The 24784-nt window shown below is 36.4% G+C and overlaps 4 protein-coding genes and 1 pseudogene across 6 annotated transcripts; 2 read left to right on the forward strand and 3 right to left on the reverse strand.

Moving 5' to 3' along the window:
- Nucleotides 1–68: 68 nt before the first annotated feature.
- LOC145593371 (small nucleolar RNA U3) lies at nt 69–204 on the reverse strand (annotated as a pseudogene).
- Nucleotides 205–1308: 1104 nt separating this feature from the next.
- LOC145592761 (uncharacterized) lies at nt 1309–7991 on the reverse strand. Of its 3 annotated transcripts, XM_081649269.1 has the most exons (11): nt 7608–7633; nt 7393–7450; nt 7009–7282; nt 6752–6900; nt 5743–5946; nt 5486–5653; nt 4248–4637; nt 3626–3705; nt 3130–3493; nt 2632–2844; nt 1309–1802 (listed from the first exon to the last, which is right to left on the reverse strand). In XM_081649269.1, exons 1-11 carry the CDS (start codon nt 7616–7618, stop codon nt 1473–1475), a joined length of 2241 nt encoding a protein of 746 aa, XP_081505395.1. In that variant the 5' UTR covers nt 7619–7633; the 3' UTR covers nt 1309–1472. The 3 variants fall into 3 exon arrangements, with proteins under 3 accessions (XP_081505395.1, XP_081505394.1, XP_081505393.1); XM_081649268.1 differs by lacking the exon at nt 7608–7633 and adding an exon at nt 7823–7991 and having other exon boundaries at nt 6752–7282; XM_081649267.1 differs by having other exon boundaries at nt 6752–7282.
- A 1878-nt stretch (nt 7992–9869) lies between these two features.
- LOC145592762 (uncharacterized) lies at nt 9870–14658 on the forward strand. The gene is made up of 15 exons (XM_081649271.1): nt 9870–10008; nt 10145–10242; nt 10335–10435; nt 10667–10745; nt 10959–11019; nt 11148–11194; nt 11275–11367; nt 11457–11547; nt 12551–12599; nt 13100–13216; nt 13304–13451; nt 13576–13668; nt 13753–13821; nt 14104–14146; nt 14296–14658. Exons 1-15 carry the CDS (start codon nt 9960–9962, stop codon nt 14394–14396), a joined length of 1239 nt encoding a protein of 412 aa, XP_081505397.1. The 5' UTR covers nt 9870–9959; the 3' UTR covers nt 14397–14658.
- A 541-nt stretch (nt 14659–15199) lies between these two features.
- On the reverse strand, nt 15200–22167 carry LOC145591230 (alpha-mannosidase 2-like). Its single transcript, XM_081647632.1, has 4 exons — nt 21263–22167; nt 19668–19817; nt 19438–19470; nt 15200–18425 (listed from the first exon to the last, which is right to left on the reverse strand). The coding sequence occupies exons 1-4, from the start codon at nt 21851–21853 to the stop codon at nt 15681–15683; spliced, it is 3519 nt and encodes a 1172-aa protein (XP_081503758.1). The 5' UTR covers nt 21854–22167; the 3' UTR covers nt 15200–15680.
- A 495-nt stretch (nt 22168–22662) lies between these two features.
- Nucleotides 22663–24758, forward strand: LOC145591232 (GTP-binding protein At2g22870-like). Its single transcript, XM_081647635.1, has 4 exons — nt 22663–23298; nt 23515–23584; nt 24114–24276; nt 24389–24758. Exons 1-4 carry the CDS (start codon nt 22848–22850, stop codon nt 24596–24598), a joined length of 894 nt encoding a protein of 297 aa, XP_081503761.1. The 5' UTR covers nt 22663–22847; the 3' UTR covers nt 24599–24758.
- The last annotated feature ends 26 nt before the right edge of the window (nt 24759–24784 follow it).

Here is a 24784-nt window from a genome sequence, read left to right on the forward strand (position 1 = left end):
AGAGATGGATTGATGGTCACCTGCAGAGTTTAGAGTTTACGACTCAACAGACCTCGTTAAATCAAGTTTAGCTTTCAGATAAGAGGCTCTTGAAATCACCTTATGTCCTTGAATTCCCTAAGAAAACTTGGTTTTCTGTCTCCTTAGAACTCAAGGATACAGAGGTACGATCCTATAGAACAGATCCTGTTCAAGTAAGGTCGTATCCATTATATGCTGCTCAAGTGTTTATAAACTTGGTGTTTACTTTGTAAAATAACAATGTGGGAGTTATAGATTTGATGTTGTTGACGTTATATAGCTAATCACATTGCATTAACCTATTGAACTTACAAATAACTAATCCCTTTTACCTCGAATTGTTGTCGAGTTTTCTATTTTAACTACTGGTTAGGCAAACCTCAAGTAGAGATCAAACAGTTTACTTTGTGACAGCAACTTCCCGACCTCAGTCCATCGCTGCACCATACTCAATACTCATGAGCATTGTATTTTGGTTTAAATATTTTATTGAGCATAATGGATATCCAGATTAAATCACTCTACCAGAGAACTGGAGACCTAATGCTGCTTAGGAGGTCCCTTGTGTAGTTGTGCACACTACGTTTTTGCGATTTGGCCTGCAGTGATGTTGGCCCTTCACTTGGACATGCCTATATTACGGCAAGGCCTGAAATAAACTACGAGCCAGGAGGACAAAACATATTTAGCTTAGTAATCAAAGTCTAATCAAACATACAAAATAAATAATGGTGAAATGTATCAAACAGGTGAGCAATGGTAGCACAGCCCACCACAGACCCAACCACAACCCCCCCCCCCCCCCCCCCCCCCCCCCCCCCTCTCCCCCTCTCTCCAAATTTGATTATGCAACAGCAAACCTGATCATGCTTACATGGTTGCTGATGTTAATCCCACTTTGAACACATTGACATAGGTCATCCCACCAATATGGTTGGAACTCAGGGATTCAGAGGGCCGATATCATTGGAACTCAGGGGTTCAGAGGCAAAATTATACGGAACAGGATCCCTATCAAAAAAGGTTGCACTCTGCTGGTCAGGTGATAGAATGAAAATACTTTTCACTGGCTAATGTGAGACTTCTCATTTGCATGGATAGTTTGGCTTAACAGAAGGTTCATCATGATGCATGAGTATCATTCTTGTAATCTATCCGATTTTTCTAGTTAGTAAATAAACATGATAAGAACAGTAGTAGTTCATCAAGTAACCTACTCTCGCTCTAAAAGTCAGATCATCAGTATTTGATTCAATTCGGCTTTGCAAACAATTAAAAGAATGAGAATTCTGATTGCTATTTCTGGGATTGAGCGATTTTATCTAGTTAAATAAAATGTCAAAATTCTAGTACGTATGTACAATGTTTTTCCTCAAAATCTACAACAAATCAACAATATACTGAAGGTAAACCAAGACAAGTTTAACAGCACTTGAACTTGATTCATTAACTCACTCAAGCTGTTTAGTCCAATTGAAAGGTTCCCAGTCTCGTGCAAATGCAGCGACAGCTTCTTTTTGAACCTCAATTGACTCGTACTGACGACGACGATACATATTTTCATCCTGGGACTGTAGCATACCCCTAATGACATTAAGACCAAAACTACTTTTGAACTCTGTTTCGTCATCAATTACATGTACAAATCCCCTGCTTAGCCCAAATTCTACATGGAAGTAGGGGAAGTTCTTGGGTATTGAACCACGAAGCCCTTTCTGACTTGTATCAATCAATTTCTTTGCATTGTGCTGACTCCATTCATCTTCAGCCTCATCAATGGCCTGCAAAATTAAATCATTCCCTCATTAATAAAATAAATACACGGATAATAAAATAAATACGTAGTACATCAATTTCTTGCACTTTTCACTCACAAATTAATCTTAATATACAATGTTGCTGAACAAGCAGGGACTAGATTGAGATATTCACCCATCTTTAGCAAATGGCAAGGTACAATTTTGGCTGCTAAGTATGTTGGCCTGCCCAGTCAAGACAAGGTGGCAGAGTAGTTCCTTGTCTCTCGTAGAGCAGTTGAGCTCTGGGCCAGTACCAAAAGCACATACTTTAGTGTTAGGATCCTAACCATTTCTTTTCCTCCGAATGATGATGCATTGATGCCTAAACTAGTTAGAATCAAATCCGCAAAAAAATACCCTATCCCCCCCCCCCCCCCCCCCCCTCATGCATATTTGACAGTCAAAACAGAAAAATAAAGAGCAACTTGTTTTCATTTTATGATACTGAAAGGAGTTTTGGGCAGCTTTGTCGAAATTGGGTAACCATATGAGATTATTGACGTACTTCTTTTAGGAAAGCTTAGAACCAATTTGAAGGAAATTACAAACAAATGAGATGAAGATAAAAATGGACAAACAAGCACTAGGGACCAAAGATTCAGTGTAAGGTAGTAAAACTATCTCAGAACTATTAAAGACCATTATCCTTAAAACACTTAACAGCACCACATCAGCTTGGCAAATGAACACACCCCACCATCAAAAATAAATTAACACACCCCATTATCTGGCAGGCACCAATGCAGAGGGGCATACGATTGAGGGACACTTCTAAGATTAACATGTAAAGTATATTGAGCAGAAAACTGACCTTTTTAAAATAAAGAGGAGCCTCTTTTGCAATGTCTTTTGGCAAAGGAATGCACTCAATTAAGCAATGGCGGCGCTGCTGCGCCAACCAAAGCACTGTTTCCAAAAAGATCATTTCTTTGTCTTGCTTAGCAGCCATCATAATGAGGCACTTCTTGAAGTTACGGATTTCTTCCCAAACATTATCATCTACCATTCTCGTGGCCAATTCATGCTGTTTAGATGAACACAAAGATACTTAGAATTACAAAGACCAAACAACAAAAACAGATCTATGATTTAAAGTTTAAAACACCACATCCAATAAATATATTTTGAAGTCATTAGCTATAACCTATAATCATGCATATAAATATGTATAAAGCCGTTACCAATGGCAATAATCTATGAAGTGCTAGAACAGAAAAGGCTGGATCCAATTTTAAGCAATTATATTTGTTGATAATTAAATGTCAGGAAGCTAAAAATGTCAACTCATCTACACGAAAAACAATTGTACCTGTAATGTTGATATGCAACAATGGCCAGGGGCAACAGGCTGGAATTGTGGTAGCATAAGGTAAGTAAAATTAGCGATAGCCACAACAAGATGTTTAGGTCTCTTTGGGTTCTCAAAACAGAATTGGCATCGCTCCTGTTGAGTAACAATGCGCTTCGCCACATTTTGCTTAGAATGTGATCTGTTGTCATTGTCTGCACCTTTCCTCTTGCTCTTCTTAGCTGGTGCTCCATCAAAGTCATATTCGTCATCAGCCTGAGTTGACAAACTATATTTCTGATTTTTCATAATCGTTTGAGCCAAATGCCTATCACCATCATCTTCTCTCCCCTTCTGTTGCAGCTGTTTCTCTTGCACAACATATCTAATAATATAATAAATGTACCAGTTACAATGAATCACTTCAAGATGATGCCACAATTCCAGACAATGTACACAAGGTTTCATGGCAACTTTGCACTTCAAGTAAGAACAAGAGAAATGATGTAATGTATACCTGCTCGAACTGACATCATTTCTTAGTTTCACTAATCTCTCCCCTGCATCGTGATCCACTTTATTGTTTTCAGCTTCTCTCTGGCAAAAATAAAGACAGACAGCTCCAGTTAAAGCAAAGCCATTGATGCCAAACTCTATAGCTTACAGAGAGAATTATGGGGAAGGGGGAGGAGTATTTTTAGGAACGGGGACTAGGAGGGAAGGGGAAAGATATATAAAAAGGCAAAGACACCCTTTTTAAGGGACTAGGAGTATTTAACACCCTATTCTTCACTTTGAACTGCTCCAACAACAAATAGATATCTTGCCTAATGTTCTTTCCAATAAATATTATACTTACAAATCCAAGCCAATTAAAGTAAATTCATTATTCTGCATGAAAAAGAAGTACATGCGATTTTAAAGCTTCTAGGGCATTTGCCACCTTTAAATCAGATCTCCTAAGATCCTCCCAAATTTTGCTCCAGACAAATGTGTTTATATCAAAGAAAAATATATGGGCCAAATAAGAGCAGGATACTCATCGACCTCATTATAGCGTCATTTTGAGATTCAGTCTATCCAAATGCCATATTATATTATATTCTACATCAGATAAAAAAAATGTAAGAGAATCTCACCAGAAGTTTCTCAGCTTCCTCATGTTTGCCTTTCAGCCTTAGCTGCATAGCTTTAGCAGCGAGTTGATTAGCACTCAGAGGTTGCTTATCTTCACCAGATCTCTTTATTACCGAATCAGAATTTGCCTCTCGAATAGTATCAGATTTTGAGCTCAAGGCATCTTGAGAGTCACCTTTGGCTTTTTTGTGCTGGTTCATGAATTCACTCATAAAATTCCCATCATTAGAAAAGCTGTTTAGGCTAGAAAGTGCATTTGAGACCACAGCAGCATCCTCACTTCTCATTTTTTGACCTTTTTTTCTACCCCAGGATAATGAATCATGATTTTTAGGTGCTTTCATCTCAGGATGATGGGCAGACATATTCCTCATATTTTCATGCCCGATATCCTGTAAGAAAATTTTTTAAGAAAAAAAAAGGATGTTAAATTATGTGATTTTTCAAATATGGGATATTAAACTGGACACAACTCTATTAAGTCAGAAGCCCAAAATGCCCAAGGTACATCTATTACATAATGAATAAAACCAAAAGAATTGTTCATCTCGTTATAACTGTATACATTCTTGAGAATATCCGTTGCAATCCAACAGTGACATGATAGATAATGTTACTGGTATACTTCCTCAACATTAAAATAGTTGCAACTGTTTGACTTTTGCAGCGTATTGAAGAAAAAAAAAATTATTAGAAAAAATAAACACAAAGTCTAATCCAACAACATTTTTCATGATCTCATATGTTATTTACTTCCGTTGTTTTATTAGTTGTTTCACATAGAACTTTAACCACTAATATCTTTAATTACTTTTTTTATAAATTTTAACATTTTAATAATTAGAAAATAAGACGTACAAATTAGACAAATCCATTTACATATTACACTATAAAATTGTTTTATAAGTTAACAAAAAAAATATAGTCAAAGTACAACATATGAATAGTGTACAAAGTCAAATGGAACAACTATAAAATAATGGAGGGAGTATAATTAGTATAAAAAAAATTGAATCATAATATATGAATTGTGCAAAAGTCAACTTTTTACAAGCATTTGTAGTATATTACAATATTGGCAACGCCAACTTAAGCAAGACCATTCGAAGTGAACTGACAGCATCAAACACAGTGCAGTGGTATGGCTAACAGGATATATAAAGAAACTCATATAAATCAATAACTCAAAACAGACTAGGTAATTGAGCTAGTCAGTGACATGTGTAAATTAATAACTCACCTTTTCAATACCCCTTTTACTTTCATTGTTTGCGTCTGATTTAGCTTCCCCACCTGCTCCCATCCTTCGAGATTTTATAGCATGCAAATGAGCACGAGGAGCAGCAGCACTATGAGATGCCACAGACACTGCAAGATGACCAAGAGATCCCCACCTTTCTTGAACAACCTGAAAAAAAGTAATTGCCATCGTTAATATAAGGGGAAAATTTGCTAACAATTAGCATGACCCTAAAAGTTTGTGGACGTGCAACATACCTCTTTAACATTTCGCCCTTCACGTGCTGCTTGCTCCTGAGCACGCTTTAATGCCTTCATTCTCCAGCTTGCTCCACCATCCCCCACTACAGAAGATGACAAAAGTTGGTCACTGCTGGACTTTGTTTGATCTTCATCTTCAGGATAGCCACTTCCATTGTCCCTCAGATAAGGATTCAGTTCTCTGGGATTTTTTTTTGGCATCTGATGAAAAAGCAGATAAATTAATTCTCCTATGTTATATTAGTTCTCCAGAAATATACTTAATTGATTGAATTCTCCAAAAATATGCTTTAATGATTGAGTTCTCCAAAAATATAAACTATGACAAATTCAAAGGTAAAGTTAAAGGTAACATGCAGCTAAGAAGTAAGTTCAAAAATAATATGCCACAACAATGTCATGTCCACTCAAACAGCCGGAACTCCCTTGCCTACGAACATTGCAGCTTTATAATCTTAAGCCATTTGTCCATTACACTCTTAAAGTCTTTTTAAATAAATTATGTCAATGGTTTAGATTCATACTATAACTTGCACAGTACGGTGGGTAACTGGGTATACACTATCCTAATCTACTCTGCAGCAATCTTGATGCTTTCATGCAACTAATCTTGACATTGCGTGCAATTATTCTAAATCAACCTCAAATATTTGTAGCCTGTAGGACAATATGATTTTGTGAAACCTTTTTGATGTACCTTCATTGTCTTAAATATTTATATTACTGCTCAAACAAGGTTTTTGTAATTGATAAACGTGTGCATGGAGCTGCTAGCAAGTTTTTATCATACTGTTTGTAATAGGTAATCTGACCTAAATTCCCACACATAATAAGTCACCTTGTCAATGAGAAATATTAATTAATAATAGCTGCTTGAAACCAAGACCATTGAAATTATGCAGACCATCAAATAACTTAACGAAGCCAGTTTCAGTGTTGATCTTTGACTTCACCAATGACATTAATCATGAATCATGATAAATGTCGAAGGTTTGGTTAAGCATACCTCTTCACTTCCGGACTCTAGTGGCTTCTCCTCATGCGCTGGCTGAGCACTATTGCCTGCTCTTTCAGCTGGTCTACGCATCCAGTCTAACCCCATCTCTTTTCTCACAATATCAATGTTACTTGTAGAGTTAGAACCTCCAGCCTCATCTATGTTCAATTTAACAAAAAAGCGGTTAATTAACCTCTTTTCAATATTCAGGGATGAAAACCACAACTCTACATCAATAAGCAATCTAAAATAGCATAAAGATTTACCAGACACATCCGAGTCTTCATATTTTCGATCTTTCTCTTTACCCTTACTCCTCTGCTTCCTCCTTCCTCTACTATCATCCTCATCACTCTCAGAATCTGAATACTCATCAGAAGAGTACCACTTCTTTTTCCTAGACCTTTTCCTAATTTTCTCATGTCCATCATCATCTGAGCTACTATATTCAGAACCCTTCTTCTTCCTCCTACTCTTTTCTTTCTTGCTACTCGATTTTCGACTGTCTTTCTTAGATTCACTCGATTCTTCGAATTTCCCCTGAGACAAAAGGGTATGCGTTTCGCCAACATAAAAATCAATCACAATTACTCTCAAAACTCACAAGTCACAATAAGGAAGGAATTAACAGAGAAAAACAAGTATTTTACCCTATCAACCTGATCTCGTGATATAAGCTTAACTCCTGACAGCATGTTGCAACTCAACCTGAAAATACAAAAAAGTCGCTTCAATCAACAAACATATCCACAACAATTTCCATGATTTTATGGAATAAGCTAGGGCATATAACTACAAGATAAATGCATTAACAATCAATGCAATATCATCAAATTAAGAAATTAAAAATCACAAAACGACTCACCAATTTTCCATGACCTAGGGCATAGAATTTAATTTCTAAACCCTAAATTCAATGATTTTACCGAACGACTCACTAATTTTAAATGTGATTCATCAAATTGAAATCTTAAAAATAAGTTTTCGACAACAATTCACAATTGATCGAATCATCTCAAACAAACACAAAATACCGATATAAATCGTGGATTATATTGACCAAAAAAATTTAAAATTTACCTGGAAAAAGCAGTAGAAAGCTGATAGCAAGCAAAGAACAAAATCGGAGAGAAAATGACGAATCAAGATAAAAGATGCAGTTTATGAAATCATAATAAGCTTCAGCAGATTGTTTGTCCAGGATTGAGTATTGAATTGAAATATGGGAGAAACTAGAATTATCAGAGGAATGAGAAATCCGAGTTTTATTTACACCGTAATATATATTCCCTCGTTTTTCCTTTTTCCTTTTTCCTTTTGTTTTTTGTTTTTTATTTTTTTATTTTAAATTTTTTTTAAAAGTTGCAATAACTTGCCTATGCAAACCTTTTTTTTTTCTTTTTTTGTTTAGAGAGTCATGACACAGATGAGAATCTATCTCTGAAATTGTGGAGAAAACTCTAACCATCTAAGGGTTTGTTCTGATTTATTAAACTGAATTGTTTATGGAAAAAGAAAATTAGAAACTGAACTGAGCTGAACTGAACTAAAGTGAGCTAAATTGAAATGAACTGAAATTAAGCTGGAGAGAACAAGTCCTAAGTTATCTTTCACTCTCATACAAACTCGTTTTTAGGTGTTAAAAGAGGTTTGTTGAAAAATTATTAAAAATAAAATAAAATTGATAGATAGTTTATTTAAAAGTAAAGAATATTGTAGTTTTAAATATCATGTGCATGAATGCATGATGGTTAGTGCCAAAAAATTGAAATAAATTTTTCGATGATAGAGTATATAAATCAATCATGAGTTTCAACTACCAATTTTGAAAGTTTTGGTAGAGTTGGATTACAAGACGCCAAGATCATAGTTTTTTCGGTTGGACTTTGACTTTTTTCACATACCTTGATAATAGATAAGATGCCTCAATCTGAATTTGTTAAGTGTTCTCAGGTGAAAAAAGGAGGGAAATTTTACAGCTTATCATTTAGTCAAATTAGTACCTTTCTTGGTAGATCAAGTATGGGTAAATCGTTGCCCGAATGAAATATCTTCGTGTGTACTTGTGGATAATTTGTCTTCTGATTAATAATTTAATTTTGTCTTTAATATTTTTCTTACTAACGAACATAGGTATGATCAACGTGCATGTTAGGACACAATTAACTCAGCTTGATAGGTTAGTAATGTCACTTGCACAATAACCAATCTTGCACATCAGCCCACTCATAGTTGACCAAAGGACAAAAAATCTATATATAGTCATTTAGAAAAACTTATTTGCTCATTTTATGCCTTTGAAATGCACATTTTCACAAGAAAAATATTCAAAAGGTTCTTATAAAAACCTTCTCTTTTTACTTGACCAATGGCTTCCCAAAAAAGTTGGATGCATAACCTTCCCTACATTCATAACACTAGCCTTCTTGTTTGCTTATATTCCTATATATACTTTATTTATTAATGGTAAAAATAGAATTATAACATGAATACGAGATTGAAATTTATATTGAAAGCCATGCTGATGGAGGTGGGCATAGGCCGTGCTGACCCGCGGCCAGCATGGGCCCGGCACGGCACGGTGACCGAGGAGTGGGCCGTGGGCCGTGCCGTGAACACGATTTCAAGAATCCGGCACGAGCACGGCACGAACCCGCGGGCGACATGGTAGTTTGGCCCGCTAGCACGGCCCGACACGATCATAAAATAACAAAAATAATAATAAAAAACTATAATAATAAAAAGAACAATAATAAGATAATAATTAAAAAAACATAAACATAAATTAATCAAATGATTTAAATAGTATATCCATTTTAAAATTAGTTCAAAAATAATAATAAATTTTATAGGCGGTCCGGTGCCCGGCACCCCAGGCACGTGGACCGTGACGTGCCGTGGGCTGGGGTGTGCTAAATGGTGGCCCGACGCGTCGAAATACAGATACGACACAACACGAGCCACCACCAGGCACGGCAAGGCACGACCCACGACGGCACGTTGCCCAATGATCTATGTTTCCAATTCCTCAAAAAAAAAAAAAAAAAAAAAAAAAAAAAAAAAAAAAAAAGGGACTAAATTCGTTGTGAACTTTTGACCTCTAAACAAGAAGTGGGAGAAAATAGTTGAAGCAAGGCTTGACCTTTTTAGCTAACATCACTGCGAAGCTCCGCAAATCACAAAACCCAGTTCATAAGTTATACACTGCGATTCATTAATGGAAGATAAAGCAGTTGCTGTGATCTTGGTCGGTGGGCCCACCGAAGGTATAAATCAGACTCATCAGAAAAACTCAGAAAGATCAAGACTTTCCTAATTTAATTTCATACCCATTTGATTAATTTCTCAATTCATAGTAATTTATGTGATTTCATATGTTTGAATGTATTGGGTCAATTTCAGGAACTACATTTCGACCGTTATCATTCAATACTCAAAAACCCTTGTTTCCTATTGCTGGCCATCCTATGATCCACCATCAAATTTCTGCTTGCAAAACTGTATGTTATCTTATATAGTTGTTATTAATGCTGAATTTTGACGATTAATTTTTGTTCAACTTTGATTGATTGAGGGTTTATTCTGTATGTAGATACCAAATTTGGTTCAAATCTTTCTCATTGGATTATATGAAGAGCGTGATTTTGCTTTGTATGTGTCTTCAATCTCAAATGAGCTGAAAGTTCCGCTTAGGTGAGTTTCTATATTTATTTTTGAGTTTTCGGTTGAACTATTCTTAGAGGAATTTGTGACTTTGAACTGATTAGATGTCATAGAAGAGTCAAGGTTGAACATGAGAACTTCATGTGATCTCAAATTGAACTAGTGTTTAGTTTCTGTGTTACATTGTTTTCTTTGAAGCTATCATAACTCAAGGGGTTTCTTTAACTGAATTTAAGCATTTACAATTTGTCTCATTTTTAGATATTTGAAAGAAGACAAACCACATGGGTCTGCTGGTGGACTGTATCATTTTCGAGATCTGATTATGGAAGATGGGCCGGTTCGTAACCAACTTTTTACCTATATTAGTGATGGATTGTAATCATGTACATTCCTTTGAATCTTGAATGAACGAATTTTATCTAGCTTTCTATTGTTGAGTAAATTTATTTGCATCCTACCATATCAACTAGATTTGAATTTAAAAGAGAAGTGAGGACATTGACTCAGAATCACTGATTTCTTTTTGTTTCCTCTCCTCTCTTTTTTGCAGTCACATATATTTCTTCTGAATTTTGATGTCTGCTGCAGTTTCCCACTAGCAAACATGCTTGGTAATGTACATTATAGCTCTTTACTTAGTTTGCACGTTCGATTTGTCTGCGGTGATGTACACTAATGGGATCTATGTAGGTATTACAACTTAAGCCCTGGTTGTTTTTGTTTGTTTTGACTCATTCAGATGCCCACAGGAGATATGGTGGTATGGGTACATTGTTAGTAATTAAGGTTGGTTACTTGTTAAAACCAGTCTTTAGAATTGCTCCAATAATTCCTCGATTCACCCTTAATAGTGATTCTATCTGCAGGTTTCTGCTGAATCAGCCAACCTGTTTGGTGAGTTGGTTGCCGATTCTGATACAAAAGAGTTATTGCACTACACAGAAAAGCCTGAGACATTTGTATGCACCCTACTCAAGTGTCAATAGTTTCTGCGTTGTCATTGTAGGAGTTTTTATATCTTGTTGTTAATGGGTTTGTGTGATTGCAGGTTAGTGATTTGATAAATTGTGGCATATATGTATTTACTCCAGAAATTTTTTCGGCTATCCAGGGTGTGCTTGCCAATCAGGAAGACAAAGGTTATTTCCATTATTTGTGCAATCTTTTCCTTTAATTATAAGAGGGGTGCGGGGAAAGGAGGGGTGGCCTGGGGGGGCTTTATGCAAACTTTTATAGTCAACACTCCATTTTTTCTAGACTTTTCTCACTATTGGTCTCCTTTTCTTACTGGGTGGGCAACAGGGTGGATGATTTCTGTTACTGTTAATTTAGTAATTTTTTTTACCAATTTGGACATGGTCTTAAAACTAACTTTACATGATATGACTCATACGAGTGCTAGTCTCAGTCACGCTTCTCTTTTGTGTAAATTGTAGAAGATGATGAAGCATCCTCTTTTATGATTGTAAAAACTTGACATTAACCTCATATAGTTTTACCAATATTTTGTTTTTTTCGTTGACTATTGTATCCATGTAATGCACAATACGATTATGTGTTGAAAGCCAAAGAAAGACTCACAATGACAATGCACTGCGTTCCTCAAGAGTTTACTGCCACTCTGCCAGATATGTTTATCCAGTTAGTTTTGTTCAATAGCTTTTTATGTGAAAAGGAAGTGTTAAATATGGGAAATGATATGAAAGACTAAAGCTTTTCCTGAGTTTTTATGTTACACAATCAATTAAGATTTTTTTTTTAATTATTTTTTTTGTAAAAGACAATTAGATTGAAATGTATTAGAGTCATGGGAAATGTAAAGTAGCCAGTTCTTATTCCTTAATTTCAGTAAATCAGTAGTGATTTTATTCTGGATTTTAATTCAGACTTTGACCTTTGAGCTGTCTTTGACTTTGGCTTATATAGATATATTACCTCTCATGCATGTTACCCTGTAGCATATGTTTTTTAAGTAGATGATGATAGAAATCTATCCAATCCTTTTGTGAGCGGATGAGTGAACTGTGAAGCAATTAATTTTTTGTTGAGATGTCATTACTAGTCAATTTACAGTCAAGAGAGAACCTTCTCTCTGCAAATCTGCTGTTATTTTTCTTTACTGAGAATAATTTAATTTCACAGGATCTCTACGTCACTTGTCCAATTATGAGCCATTGCATTCAGCTACGAGGTATGAGCTAGCATTCCTATGAGTGGGTGACTTTTATATTTGAAATTCTTTTGTTTATCAACTTTAACATGAAAATTAGCTTAGTTTACTGAGATTTCATGTAAACTAACTATGAAACTATGTTTTGACTTGATGAATAAATGTTCTAATAATTGGCATATAACTGTTATATTTTTCCAGCCCATGAGCTGGAATGTGATGATTGTTTCTCTGCTAATCTGACATGCTGTGGCTGTATCTCTTGAAACTATTTGGGGGTTTTACTTAATATTTATCAACTGAACCTTCAGAGTTTATTTTAAGGCATTCGGATGGTTTCTATCTTTTTTTTTTTTTTTTAAATTAAAAAACAAAATTATATCTTGGCTCTTTTAACCAAAAAAAGAAAGCTCATGTGTTTACCTTCAATGTTGGCGATAGAAACTATCTGTATGCACTTATTTACTTCAGAGCTCTTTAGCACACTGATTGAGATCTGATATCAATAAAATTCTTAAAAGGGCCCTCCCTGCAGATTTTGTAAGATTGGACCAAGACATTTTGTCTCCTTTGGCTGGAAAGAAACAGTTGTATACCTATGAAACATTGGATTTCTGGGAACAAATTAAGACTCCCGGGTATGTTCTTTGACAAAACATTTTATATTAAACCATTGAACTTTGGAGTGTCAATGCTAAATTGTAGCCATGTTTGATTGTACACAGCATGTCCTTGAAATGTTCTGGGTTGTACCTTGCTCTATTTCAGCAGAATGCTCCCCATCTTCTGGCTAGTGGGGATGGTACAAAGAATGCTACGATTGTAGGTGATGTTTATATCCACCCATCAGCTAAAGTACATTCGACTGCAAAGGTAACAAAAACTTTTCTTATCATTACTTGTGATTTTTTAGTTTATCTCGATGGATATCTACTGACCTAGGGTCTTATCAGAATATATTCCTAAGTCTAAAACACATATTCTATAATTTGCACAGATTGGTCCAAATGTGTCGATATCAGCTAATGTTCGCATAGGACCTGGTGTAAGGCTTGTAAACTGCATCATTTTGGATGATGTTGAGATTCAGGTACTGAATTAATGAAAATAATACTTACTAGTAAAAGCAATACATTAATTATAATATGACTTGATACTATTTAACCTTCTGCAGGAAAATGCACTTGTTACACATGCTATTATTGGATGGAAGTCTTCAGTTGGGAGATGGTCACGTGTTCAGGCAAGTTTTTCAGTGATCTAATTTCTTGTATTACAAAGATTATGTTTGGTTGGGACTTGGGGGAAAAATCATTTTTCAGTTAATGCATTTTATTCCATTTCATCTAATTTGGTATGTGAAGGGCTGAAATTAGTTTTCCCAAGGGCAAAATATAATTCTATTTTGTAAAGAGAATGTAACATTAATAGCACGGAACCAAATAAAAGAAAATCATGTTTGAAACTAATCTTTGTATAAAGTTCTTTGATCATCACATAACTTTACATTGAATGTTTCATATAGGCTGATGGTAATTACGACTCTAAGCTTGGAGTTACAATCCTTGGTAACGACTACATCCCTTCAGTTCTTATGTCAATCTTAGGGTTTGTTATCTTACTGCAGATTTTATTTATTTATTTATTATTATTATTATTATTATTATTTTTTTAACTAAACACTTCAGATTCTGAATATAGAAGTTTCTCAATGCAGGAGAATCTGTTAATGTAGAAGACGAAGTTGTTGTCATTAACTGCATTGTTCTTCCAAACAAGGTTCTTAATGTGAGCATGCAAGAAGAGATCATATTATAGTTACGGAAGCATTTTCTGATTTTTCTCACATGACTTGGAGTGAGCAGAAAAAATTCTGCTATGTTAAGTGTTTTGTACCTAGTGATAGTTGTCTGAGACTTGATGTTTTGACTGATAAAACATCTTGAGCAACACATACTGAATCTCTAATTTCTGAAATACTGGTCAAAGCCACCTCATGTATCTATCTTAGAGAAGAGTTTTGCAAACACTTTCTTTTTTACTGCATCTATCTGATTGAACAAGTGAAATTTTATATCTACCTCCCCGTGATTACCATTACATTCATGATTCATGGCATTTTGGTTCGTCTTGATGTATATATGATTAAAGGCAGGCCACCGATTTAGAACACAAATGTGGGAAAGATAGCCTGAAGAGCTAGACAACTTTTCAAATGCTTTCAATGAAGTTGAGCGGTAAAAAACTTGATTAAATTTTCGCCCTAGTCCCGAACTATTCAATTAGCATGACTCCAATAATTTGTACTAGTACCTCACCCCTCCCCTCCCCCATAAATAATGGGAAACAAAACACACACACACTCAGAGAGCAGTATGCACTATAATACTATATAATCATTGACAGTTACCAATGCAGTCATTTTTCTTTTGTTTTTAGTTTTCCTTTGTTTTTCAGCTGTCTTTTGTTTTGTTTTCTTTTTTCTTCTAGTTTCTAGTTTTGATTTGTTCTTTTGGGGCTTGCCCCTCGTATTCACCAAAAAAAAAAAAAAAAAAAAAAAAAGGCAATGCAGTGAGTGGAACATTTGAGTGCTACAAGAGTTTTTTCAGCGTCTGTCAATCTACCAAAAAAGTATTGTACCCTTGCATAATCAGTCACATCAAAAAACGATACAATTTCTATCACCTACACAACTACCTCTAAATTACTGGGTTTTGACCATATCAACAGTATGGAAATAGTTCATTCACAAAACAGGCTTTCTTACACAAGAACCTGAAAACATACAACCACAATCATCCTAGAGATCTGTAAATGGCCGATCAAGAACTTCCTCATCTATCACTTGGACCGAGTAACCATCATTTATCTGGGAACAGAATCAACCGGCAACATCGGCACATCATTTTAAGGGCATGCCCTAAATGCTTGTGTACAAGAATGATGGACAACAATTTTGTGCTGCTATAAAGCATCTTGGTACACACTCTTCTCTGAGACACTGATATATGGCAGATTCATTTCAAGATAGTGTCCCCAAGTAAATCATTTCTGCATCAAAACTGCAAGATGAAGACAATTAACCAAAGGGTTAGCCTGCTTTCATTGGTGAGGTCGTAACTCAAATTTGTATGACTGTATTTCCATGGGAGGGATGACAACATGCCCCTCTTGCACAACATCTCCAGAAAGCTCAGTATAACCAAGCATCTCTGTATCATCGTGTAGGAGATTCAAAGATGCTGCTTTTACGTGCATGACATCCAGGTCTTTGAACAAGCTATAAAGATTAACAGGTTCATCTGCTAATTTTGTGCATTGAGATCTTGCAGTTCGACAATATGATGAATCCCAACCCCGCCTCTGAAATAGTAGAACAAACCTTGGATCTTCTACAGGATGCTCCAAAAATGAATACTTTGAAGGCCGGGGAACTTTGAAGTCCACAATATGCAAATCACATGGTAAAGAAGAAGTAAGAGGGGAGAAGAATCTCGGCGGTGGTGGTTGTGGGGCAAGTTCTTGTGCTTTCTTAGCAATGAATGCGTGTATGGGATAATTCAAGTGAGACCCAATACAATGGGACAGCAAAGAAGGGTTTAAAGAAAGGGCTTTCGAACTGGGATCTAAAACAGAAGAAATATTGGACTCGGGAAGGATGTGAAATACAACAGTCATTGGACGGTTGTCAGTTACCCCTTGCCCAAGACCACGCCCATCATCATTCAGCAAACGACGATCAAGCATTATCTCCAGCCATCCATTTTTTAGGCTTGCCACACCCAGTGATTGACGCGAATGAACTGAAAACCGGCGACCATCAAGTCCTTGCATAAATGCAAGGGAGGGCATTGGGTAATAATTTCCCTGCACAGGAATCTTATCATATGTTTCTCTCCGGCTCATCTGAAAACCATTTAAATCAGAAAAGAAAATCTTCCTATTCTCAATGTCAGTCTTGTATCTGACTATCAGCTCCTTGTCATTAAACTGATCCCCAAGAAATTCAACATGATATTCCTTCTCAATGACAAACTCCTGGATGGTATTTTCCCCATTATAAACTCGAGTAATGTGAGAGATAGGTGCTTCATCCCATTGAGTCTTTGGATAAGAATACACTTCCTGCATCAAGGGGCCTGTGGTAACCACCAACTGTCCACCAGCTTCAATGAAAGGATGTGCATCACCCACAGGTTTAAACAGGTATGCACCACTTCCCTCGCTACTGTACACGCTTATCTCCTCGCCCACATTATTTAAAGAACCATCACTATTAGCAACTTTAATCAATAAGCCAAGATTTGCATTGAAAGTAAGAGTTCGATGACGATTCTGAATTACAACCACCTCTCCCTCTATTTTCGAGCAAGCATATGGTGCAGGACAAGGTAACTGATCAGAAGTTGAAATTTTCAAGTCTGCCAGCTTTGCTTTCTCACACTGCCCTGCTCCATGAACAAGATAATACATTTGAAGCCCCAAAGCAGGAATAGAAGCTTTCCAGTGGACACGATGCCTCCCTGTAAATATTTGGCCCTTATCATGCTGCATTTCAGGAGAAACCTGGCTCTCAATACAAGTCCAGTTGGAGTCCAAGACACTTACATCTGGTCTGTCAACAATCGCCATCACAACCTCATTTCTGGTTTGCTCCAGAGGATTAAAGATGACCACTGATCTTGCAGCTCCTTCTTGGACAATAATACCCTTGTGAATAGCCTGTGCGTCATACTTGGACCTCACTTGTTCTGGCTCAAATTGAGAGGGATTTTGTTCATTTTTCTCAAAGCGAATGCCTAGCAGTACTTCAATAGCTTTGGACATGAAAATTTGCAAATCCTGCAAAGAGGTATGCATTCGAGTTCCATAGTCCTTGACCACATGATTCTTAGCTGTACCAGTTACTCCATCATGATGCTGAAACAGGGCTAAATTCCTCCTTGCAGCTGTCAACTTGTGCGCATAACTAGCCGGCAACTTTTCACATTGAACTCTGTGACAACGTCCTAATAGCAGTGCCATCAACATTTCTGAGGCGCGAAGTGTATGCTCCAGAACACGATCAACAGCCTTAAAGAAAGGCCTTGAAACATAATAGCCACTCCAATAATCTTGCTGCCTATCAGCATAAGTAAAGAAGTCTCCAGATAAAGAAGGAAAACCTTCAATTTCGCCAGATCCGATCTCGCCGGGAAGTGAATAATTCACTCTCTCGGCCTCCTCACGGAGGGTTCGAAAGTAATCATCCAAAGTGCCAAACTTTGCCTCTGCATTTAAGCTGGGATTAGAACTAATATAATCGAATAACATTTGATAATTCCTAAACTGTGCCTCTGCTTCATCTATGCTGACATAACGGAAGTCATCTCCTAGAGGAATAAGAAGTGTGTTTGTCCTGTATAAGGTTGATTTCTTTCTGTACTGATCCAACAGCTTTCCTACTCTCTCCTGCACATTTTCCTGATTTGTCTCCACGGGATGATGACCCCAGGGACAGAGTTCATAAATAAAACCCCGCATCCGAGCAAAATCAAATTGACAACATACAGCTGGCTCAGGTCCGCACGTATGGGGAACATCATACGAATAGAAGGGCATCAAATGCACAAATATATCTGTAGTTTCCAGGGCATCCCAGCTCTGACGCCATACAAATTCCAAGTTTTTATGCAAGGCTAATTCCTTTTTGAGCTCATAGTGAGTCCTTTGTATCAGCATGTTCTCAAAACCCATGCGTCGGAGGAGATATGCCATTGTAGGAGAGTATCCAAATGGATCAATTGCCCAAGCATTTCTAGGAACCACTCCAATGGTCTCATTTAGCCACATATTACCCTCAGTCATCTGATGCATAAAATTAGATCAGACAGGAGCACAAGCAATATTAAATGCAGCAATAGTACTAAATAACTATAAATTGATGTATAAAATCATCATCTGGCTGACCAATAATAACATAAATGAGCTACTGTAAGGTCTAGAATTCTAGAAGGGGGGAAAATAACCCACAAGGCATGGCATGAGAAACAAAAATAAATACAACTTTACACGGATACAGATAGTAGCCCAATCAACAAAGTGTTATGGCTAACATGAGATACATATAGACTTGATAATCAAAGAACTCAGAAAATGGGATAAAATCCATACATAATCCTCATAGCACAATTACACAAGCAAATAAGTTTGTTAGTGTAAGATGGTCACTATTTCAGAAAAATGAATCATGACCTTTGCACAAATGCCTAGATACAAATTTATATGTTGTCAAATAAGACAAGTTATCTTGGCCGTCATAACCATCACATAGCAAATATTATCTTTTTAAGAATTACCAATCATGAAGATCAGAGGAACTTAGCCAGCCCTGTAAGCAAGAGAAAATATCTTCATAATGGGAGTACAGCTATAGAAATACTCGGAATAGCATGATAACCTCTTACGGCAAGATACTTTCAGATTGTTGAACTAGGCTAAGAATACAGAACTGCAGACAGGTATCAGGCCTTTGACCTGTGCCTCAAATGTGAATTTAGATAGAATAGCAAAACATGAGATTAATGTAAGAATTAAAGATGTTGCTTTCAGTAAAGACATATTTAATAAAGCATAAATTGATTTTAAATAAAGCTAGAAGCATCGATGATAACACGGTCATCTATGGGTTGTATAAGCTGGGATCATTGAGCATAGCTACAAATACAAACACCTCAGATAATGTGAGGGAACAGGGAGCTCCTGTTCCAAACTATTGTTGTTCGCAAATATCATACATTAAGCTAAGTCTAACTTGCTAGTGCACAAAGGCCCTTATTGTAGGTGTAATATAGAAGAGAATATGTAGAGACAACCTCACCTGCTCAATGATAGCATAAAAATGGGAGTTGGCCTGCACACACACAGGAAATAGATGTTAGCTGAGTTTCAAATACTATTTAGTTTTATCTATTTTTCCACTACTCACCAAAGTATCCAATAAAAGGTTGTACTTCATTACTTCATAAATCAATCAACAACATAATTTAGTAATTGATGATAGCAACAGCTAAACAGCCGCAATACTGTCAATGTCAAAAAAAGTGTTACCTCATCATTCATTACCCAACCGCCTCCAACAATTTCTAGCTGCCCATTCTTCACTAAATTTGCAAAAGATTCCCTTTTGCTATCTGAAGAATCCCTCCACCACCTCTCCAAGTATGACATCTCCTCCCATATAAACTTGCGCCGTGGATCCTAAAACACCAAGGTTCAAGAGGAAAATTAAATGATAAACTCAAAGGTGTGTTAACTTCAACATTAATTAGATGGAAGATGATGAAACAGGTTAATGTAGCATTGCAATAAAAAAGATTACTCCATTAGTGGTTCTAAATGTGTAACCAAAAAAAGGTAGAGTTTTTAATACAAACTCTTGCATTAAATTAAAAAATAAAGTGACTCGATGATTCAAAAGCAAGCAACTAGATCACTAAGTAGGTAATACTCTGGACCCAAAATTCTGGAGAAAGTAAACTAGCAAAGTAACATTTTCAAATTGTTAACGTGACAGGTTAATCCTCCAACAACTTCAAAAAAAAACAAGATGGGGAAAATGGGCTCCGGATGAATGTGACTTACTGCTAGTTTGGTAGATGGGAATGTATTTGTAAGAAAAGTCCTATGACAATTCCCATAATAATGCTGTTACCGGGCATCTCTTTTCTTCACAAGTTTTAATTGTCATCCATTAACACTAGAGGGGTGGTAATGGATGGTAATGATACGTTATGGAGAAAAACACAAGCTTAGGATGGGATTGCAATACCATAGCATTAGGGTGATACTTTCTTAGCAATGCTGCCCTTAAATGTACATTTTCATCACTAACATTTTACTACCTAGAAACAGGCCATAAGCAAAAGGGGAAGCTCGATTAGTGGACACCACTCAATATTACCATGTTACTAGGAATCTTCATATTACATCTAGCACACATGTTGGATCTCAAAACTCCACTAGAATTTGTTACCCTGAGTAACATAACATATAACAAATACGTAGTAACTAACATTTAACTTCAAGGATAACTCCAACTCCACTTGGAAAAGAGACTCCGAAATTCAACAACATGCATCAACTCAAATTAATGGTAAAGCAAAGGAAAGCATTTCCATAGAAACCCGACGATATTGAGCTCATAGTAACTTAAATCCTAATCGAGGCTCATTATATCCCTGTAATGTGATCCAATATAAATGATGTGCATCTTTTTTATGGAGTAAAACAATTAATCATATAGAATCATATAGAGTACATCAACAATAACAGACAAAACCCCAACAAAATTTACCTCACAAACCTCAAATTCCCCACCCAAAATCCAATAATATATTAATATGTGCATTGCTAATAATGGAAGCTAAAAAATGAACACAAAATCCAAGAAATTTCACATCAACATAGTAAAAAAAGTGCCCTATTGAACCAGAACCTCGCAAAGGTCAACCCGACCCATAAACCACCATCTCCAACTGAGCACTACAAGCTCAATTTACCAACTTTACTCAATGCAGCTCAAAATTCTAAAACTAACCCACTAAACAAAATACTGCCAACAAAATCAACATCATAAAAACCCCAAATTAAACCATAAACAATAAAATGAATCCAATTATATAACATAAGATAAGAAACATTACTTTAGATAGAGATTCAACAATGGTATCAAGAATATGACGAGATTGACGATCATAATACTCATCAACAGTAAACTTCCAACCAGGATCATTATGAGAATGAGGAACAACAATAATCTTCAACTTCTCATTATCCCATTCATTCCCTTTATAAGTAACCATCCATCCTTGCTTCCATGGCCCACCATCAACATCCGAAAATTCAATCTTATCATACAGATCTTTGGTAGTAATATCAACAGCAGCAGCAGACGAAACGACGTCGTTGTGAGAAGCAGAGGGTAGTTTCCTGAGGTTCGGCTTTCTGGGTCTAGTCGAAGAATACCGCCGAGAGAATCGGGGGGAGGAGAGAGAAAATGGGCCGAAGCGGAAAAGCGCCGCCGTGAAAAGGAGGAGAGAGATGGATAATCCGATTGTGAAAAAGTGGGCCCAAATGAAGTCACGCAATTGGGTTCTTCGCCGTGATTTGCGGTGGAGCTTAGATTTTGTCGGGGTGGTGGTGGTGGCGGCGGTGGTTGTTGTCGGAAGAAATGAGCGGGCCCACCCAGCGCCGCCACTTCTGCTGCGGTTCCCGAGGTAGGAGGAGATGGGCATGGAGGAGAATTTTGGATGAGAGAGAAAAAGATCTAAAATTTGGGAAATTTTCTCTCTTTTTTAATTTTGATTTTTTTGATTTTGATTTATGACTTTTCTTCTTGGTGTTTATGAGAGTGAAGGAGTGTGGAATTTTGGTGGAGTGGTAATTGTAGATTCAAGATTTGTTGTTGTTGAGGTAGAAATGTTGTTTTTGTCAAAAGTGTTGTGGGAGTACCTTTGTGTGATTACTTGGATTTTTTGCTATATCGAGTGTGCAATTTGTTGCTGCAAAAATGTCATTAGTAAAGTGTTTCTTTGTAGGATTGTACTATTTTTGGGAATGGGTGTGGTTCTGTGTTATTCGGGAATTGTTTATGTTAGTTTTATGGTAAAATTAAGGTTTGAAGTTGTCTTTTTTATATAATCATGATGTTATTGTTGAAAGTATTACGTCCATCTGAATTATACACATAAACCATATTTACATTCACTTATAAAACCTTGGAATTTCAGGTTAGTGGTGGTAATCGTTTCTAATATACTACCTTTTAACTATCAAAACAACGAGATTTCAAAATAGCTATACATTTAAACCAAAATCGCCCTCAAGAGTCAAGACTATATAGACGCATTTGTATGCATAATATGGTTACAAACCAACCTTTTTTTTTATCTTAATAGTCACCCCCCACACACTCAAATTCAATTTTGAAAAAAATAAAAAATAAAAAAAAATAAAAAAAAATCATGAAATTGGTCCAAACCAAATATATGGATTATAGCCTTTAGATTTGAGCATTTTTCTACTTTTACGGATCAAAAAGTAAAAAAAGTCAAAGTGTTTCCCATGAACTCTAAGACCTCGAGAGGTCATTTGGGTGGTTAAAATTGTCCATTTTTAAAATCTGATACATTTTAATTTACCCCTTAACTAAACAGTAGTGTGTATAATCTGTATATAGAGCAATTGGGAGAAGAAGATCAAAACCTGTAATATTTGCGGGTAAACAAAATGATGCTGCTAAGAACTCGTCTCTTCATCCCTCAACTATCATCTTCTCTACTACCCACCATTTCCAACCCTTCAAAACCCCTCAATTTTTCACTCTCCTCAACAACCCCCATTTTCCATAGACATGCATTATCAAGCTCCGCAGCTCCTCCGCCGCCTTCGGACGCCACCAAATTCACCAGCACTGTGCTCTTTGTGCCGCCGGGTGTCGACCCGAATGACATAACCGAAGATATGATCTTACCCGGGTCTAACATTGTTGTCGGACCTTATGCGGGTCATGCCCAGATTAAGGAAGTTGCGTTTGTGAAGAGTAGTAGTCGGGCTAAGGATTGCCCCGTTGATGGGTTGCCTGAGTTTGCTGTTCTTGGTCGATCTAATGTTGGGAAATCTTCGCTTATTAATACTCTTGTTAAGAAGAAAGAGGTTGCTTTGACTTCTAAGAAACCAGGTTTTGTTAATTTGTTTGTTTTCTTTCATGCCCACCACCTGTTTGTTAAAATTCCTCAATGAAAAATACAATTGAAGTGTTTATGAAATGTGATTAGTTTGATTTGATTTAAGAAATTAAAAGAAATTGGGATTGGAATTTTAGGGGAGATTCGCTGTTGGGTTTTCGTTTGTTTTGTGTACTATATGTTTGATTTGGGCGTTGAATTATATGCAGGGAAGACTCAGCTTATCAATCATTTTCTGATCAACAAGAGTTGGTATATTGTTGATTTGCCTGGATATGGGTGAGTCTCTGTAATTTTGGTTATATGATATGGGCAATTTCCGTAATTCTAGTGTCTGTTTCATGCTGGGAATATTGTACTTGTGCATAATTGTTACTCGCGCTTAAACCTGATCATATGCTTGAATCATATTGAAGTGCCAGAAAAGGATTGCATTTACGCCTTGAGGCATTGTTTTAAAATTACTGATCATCCTGTAAAACATTTTGCGGACTGATATGTATTTAGGCTACGTTGAAGCTATCTCCTAAGTCAGCGGTTGGGGGGAAGCTAAGGATAGCTCCGCTTAGTTAATTTGGTCCCTAATGGACCAACGGTGTTGTTTGTTTTCCAAGTTATGAAGTAAATGTCTCCTTCCTTGTCCTTGTGGATGATACTGCCCTTAATTGAGTCATATTTAACCTTGGATAGCTATGGTGGATAGCAATTACGCATATGATGATCTTGAAATCTGCTTCAGTTGTGCAACATTTGTAAGATTTTTTTTATATTTTTTATTATGCGTGATTTTACTGCTTTTCTTACATAGGTTTGCCAAAGCATCTGAATCTGCTCGAACAGATTGGTCTGCATTCACTAAAGGCTACTTCTTGAATAGAGATGCACTTGTTTCTGTGTTACTCCTAGTTGATGCAAGTGTTCCCCCACAGAAGATAGATGTGGATTGTGCTAATTGGCTTGGGCGCAACAATGTATCCAAATTTTGAACACTATACTAGCGTTTGTTCATTTAACATTTTTGAATGTGATTTAAAATGTGCTACTGATTTTCCATTTCTTGCTGCTTTGGTTTATGCTTTTCAGATACCTATCACCTTTGTGTTCACCAAGTGTGATAAAATGAAAGGCGGAAAAGGCATACGGCCTGAGGATAACATCAGAAGTTTCCATGAGTTGATCAGACAGAATTACAAACAACATCCCCCGTGGATCATGACTAGCAGTGTCACTGGTCTAGGCCGAGATCAACTTCTTCTGCACATGTCACAACTAAGAAACTATTGGGATAGTTAGAAAGTATATTACGAATAGAAGATTTCTGATGTTACAAGCTTACAACTACAGCAATATTTACTTACCCTATGTTACCTTTTGCAAGTTTGTATAAAATGCAATGAAGTTTGGAAATTTTATAAAGAAAAAAAAAATGGGAAGATGTTTATGTTGCTTGAAATACTATTTACACTCTTCTTACATGAC

Source organism: Chenopodium album, chromosome 18 (assembly GCF_948465745.1).
Source record: "Chenopodium album chromosome 18, dcCheAlbu1.1, whole genome shotgun sequence".
Lineage (NCBI taxonomy): Eukaryota > Viridiplantae > Streptophyta > Magnoliopsida > Caryophyllales > Amaranthaceae > Chenopodium > Chenopodium album.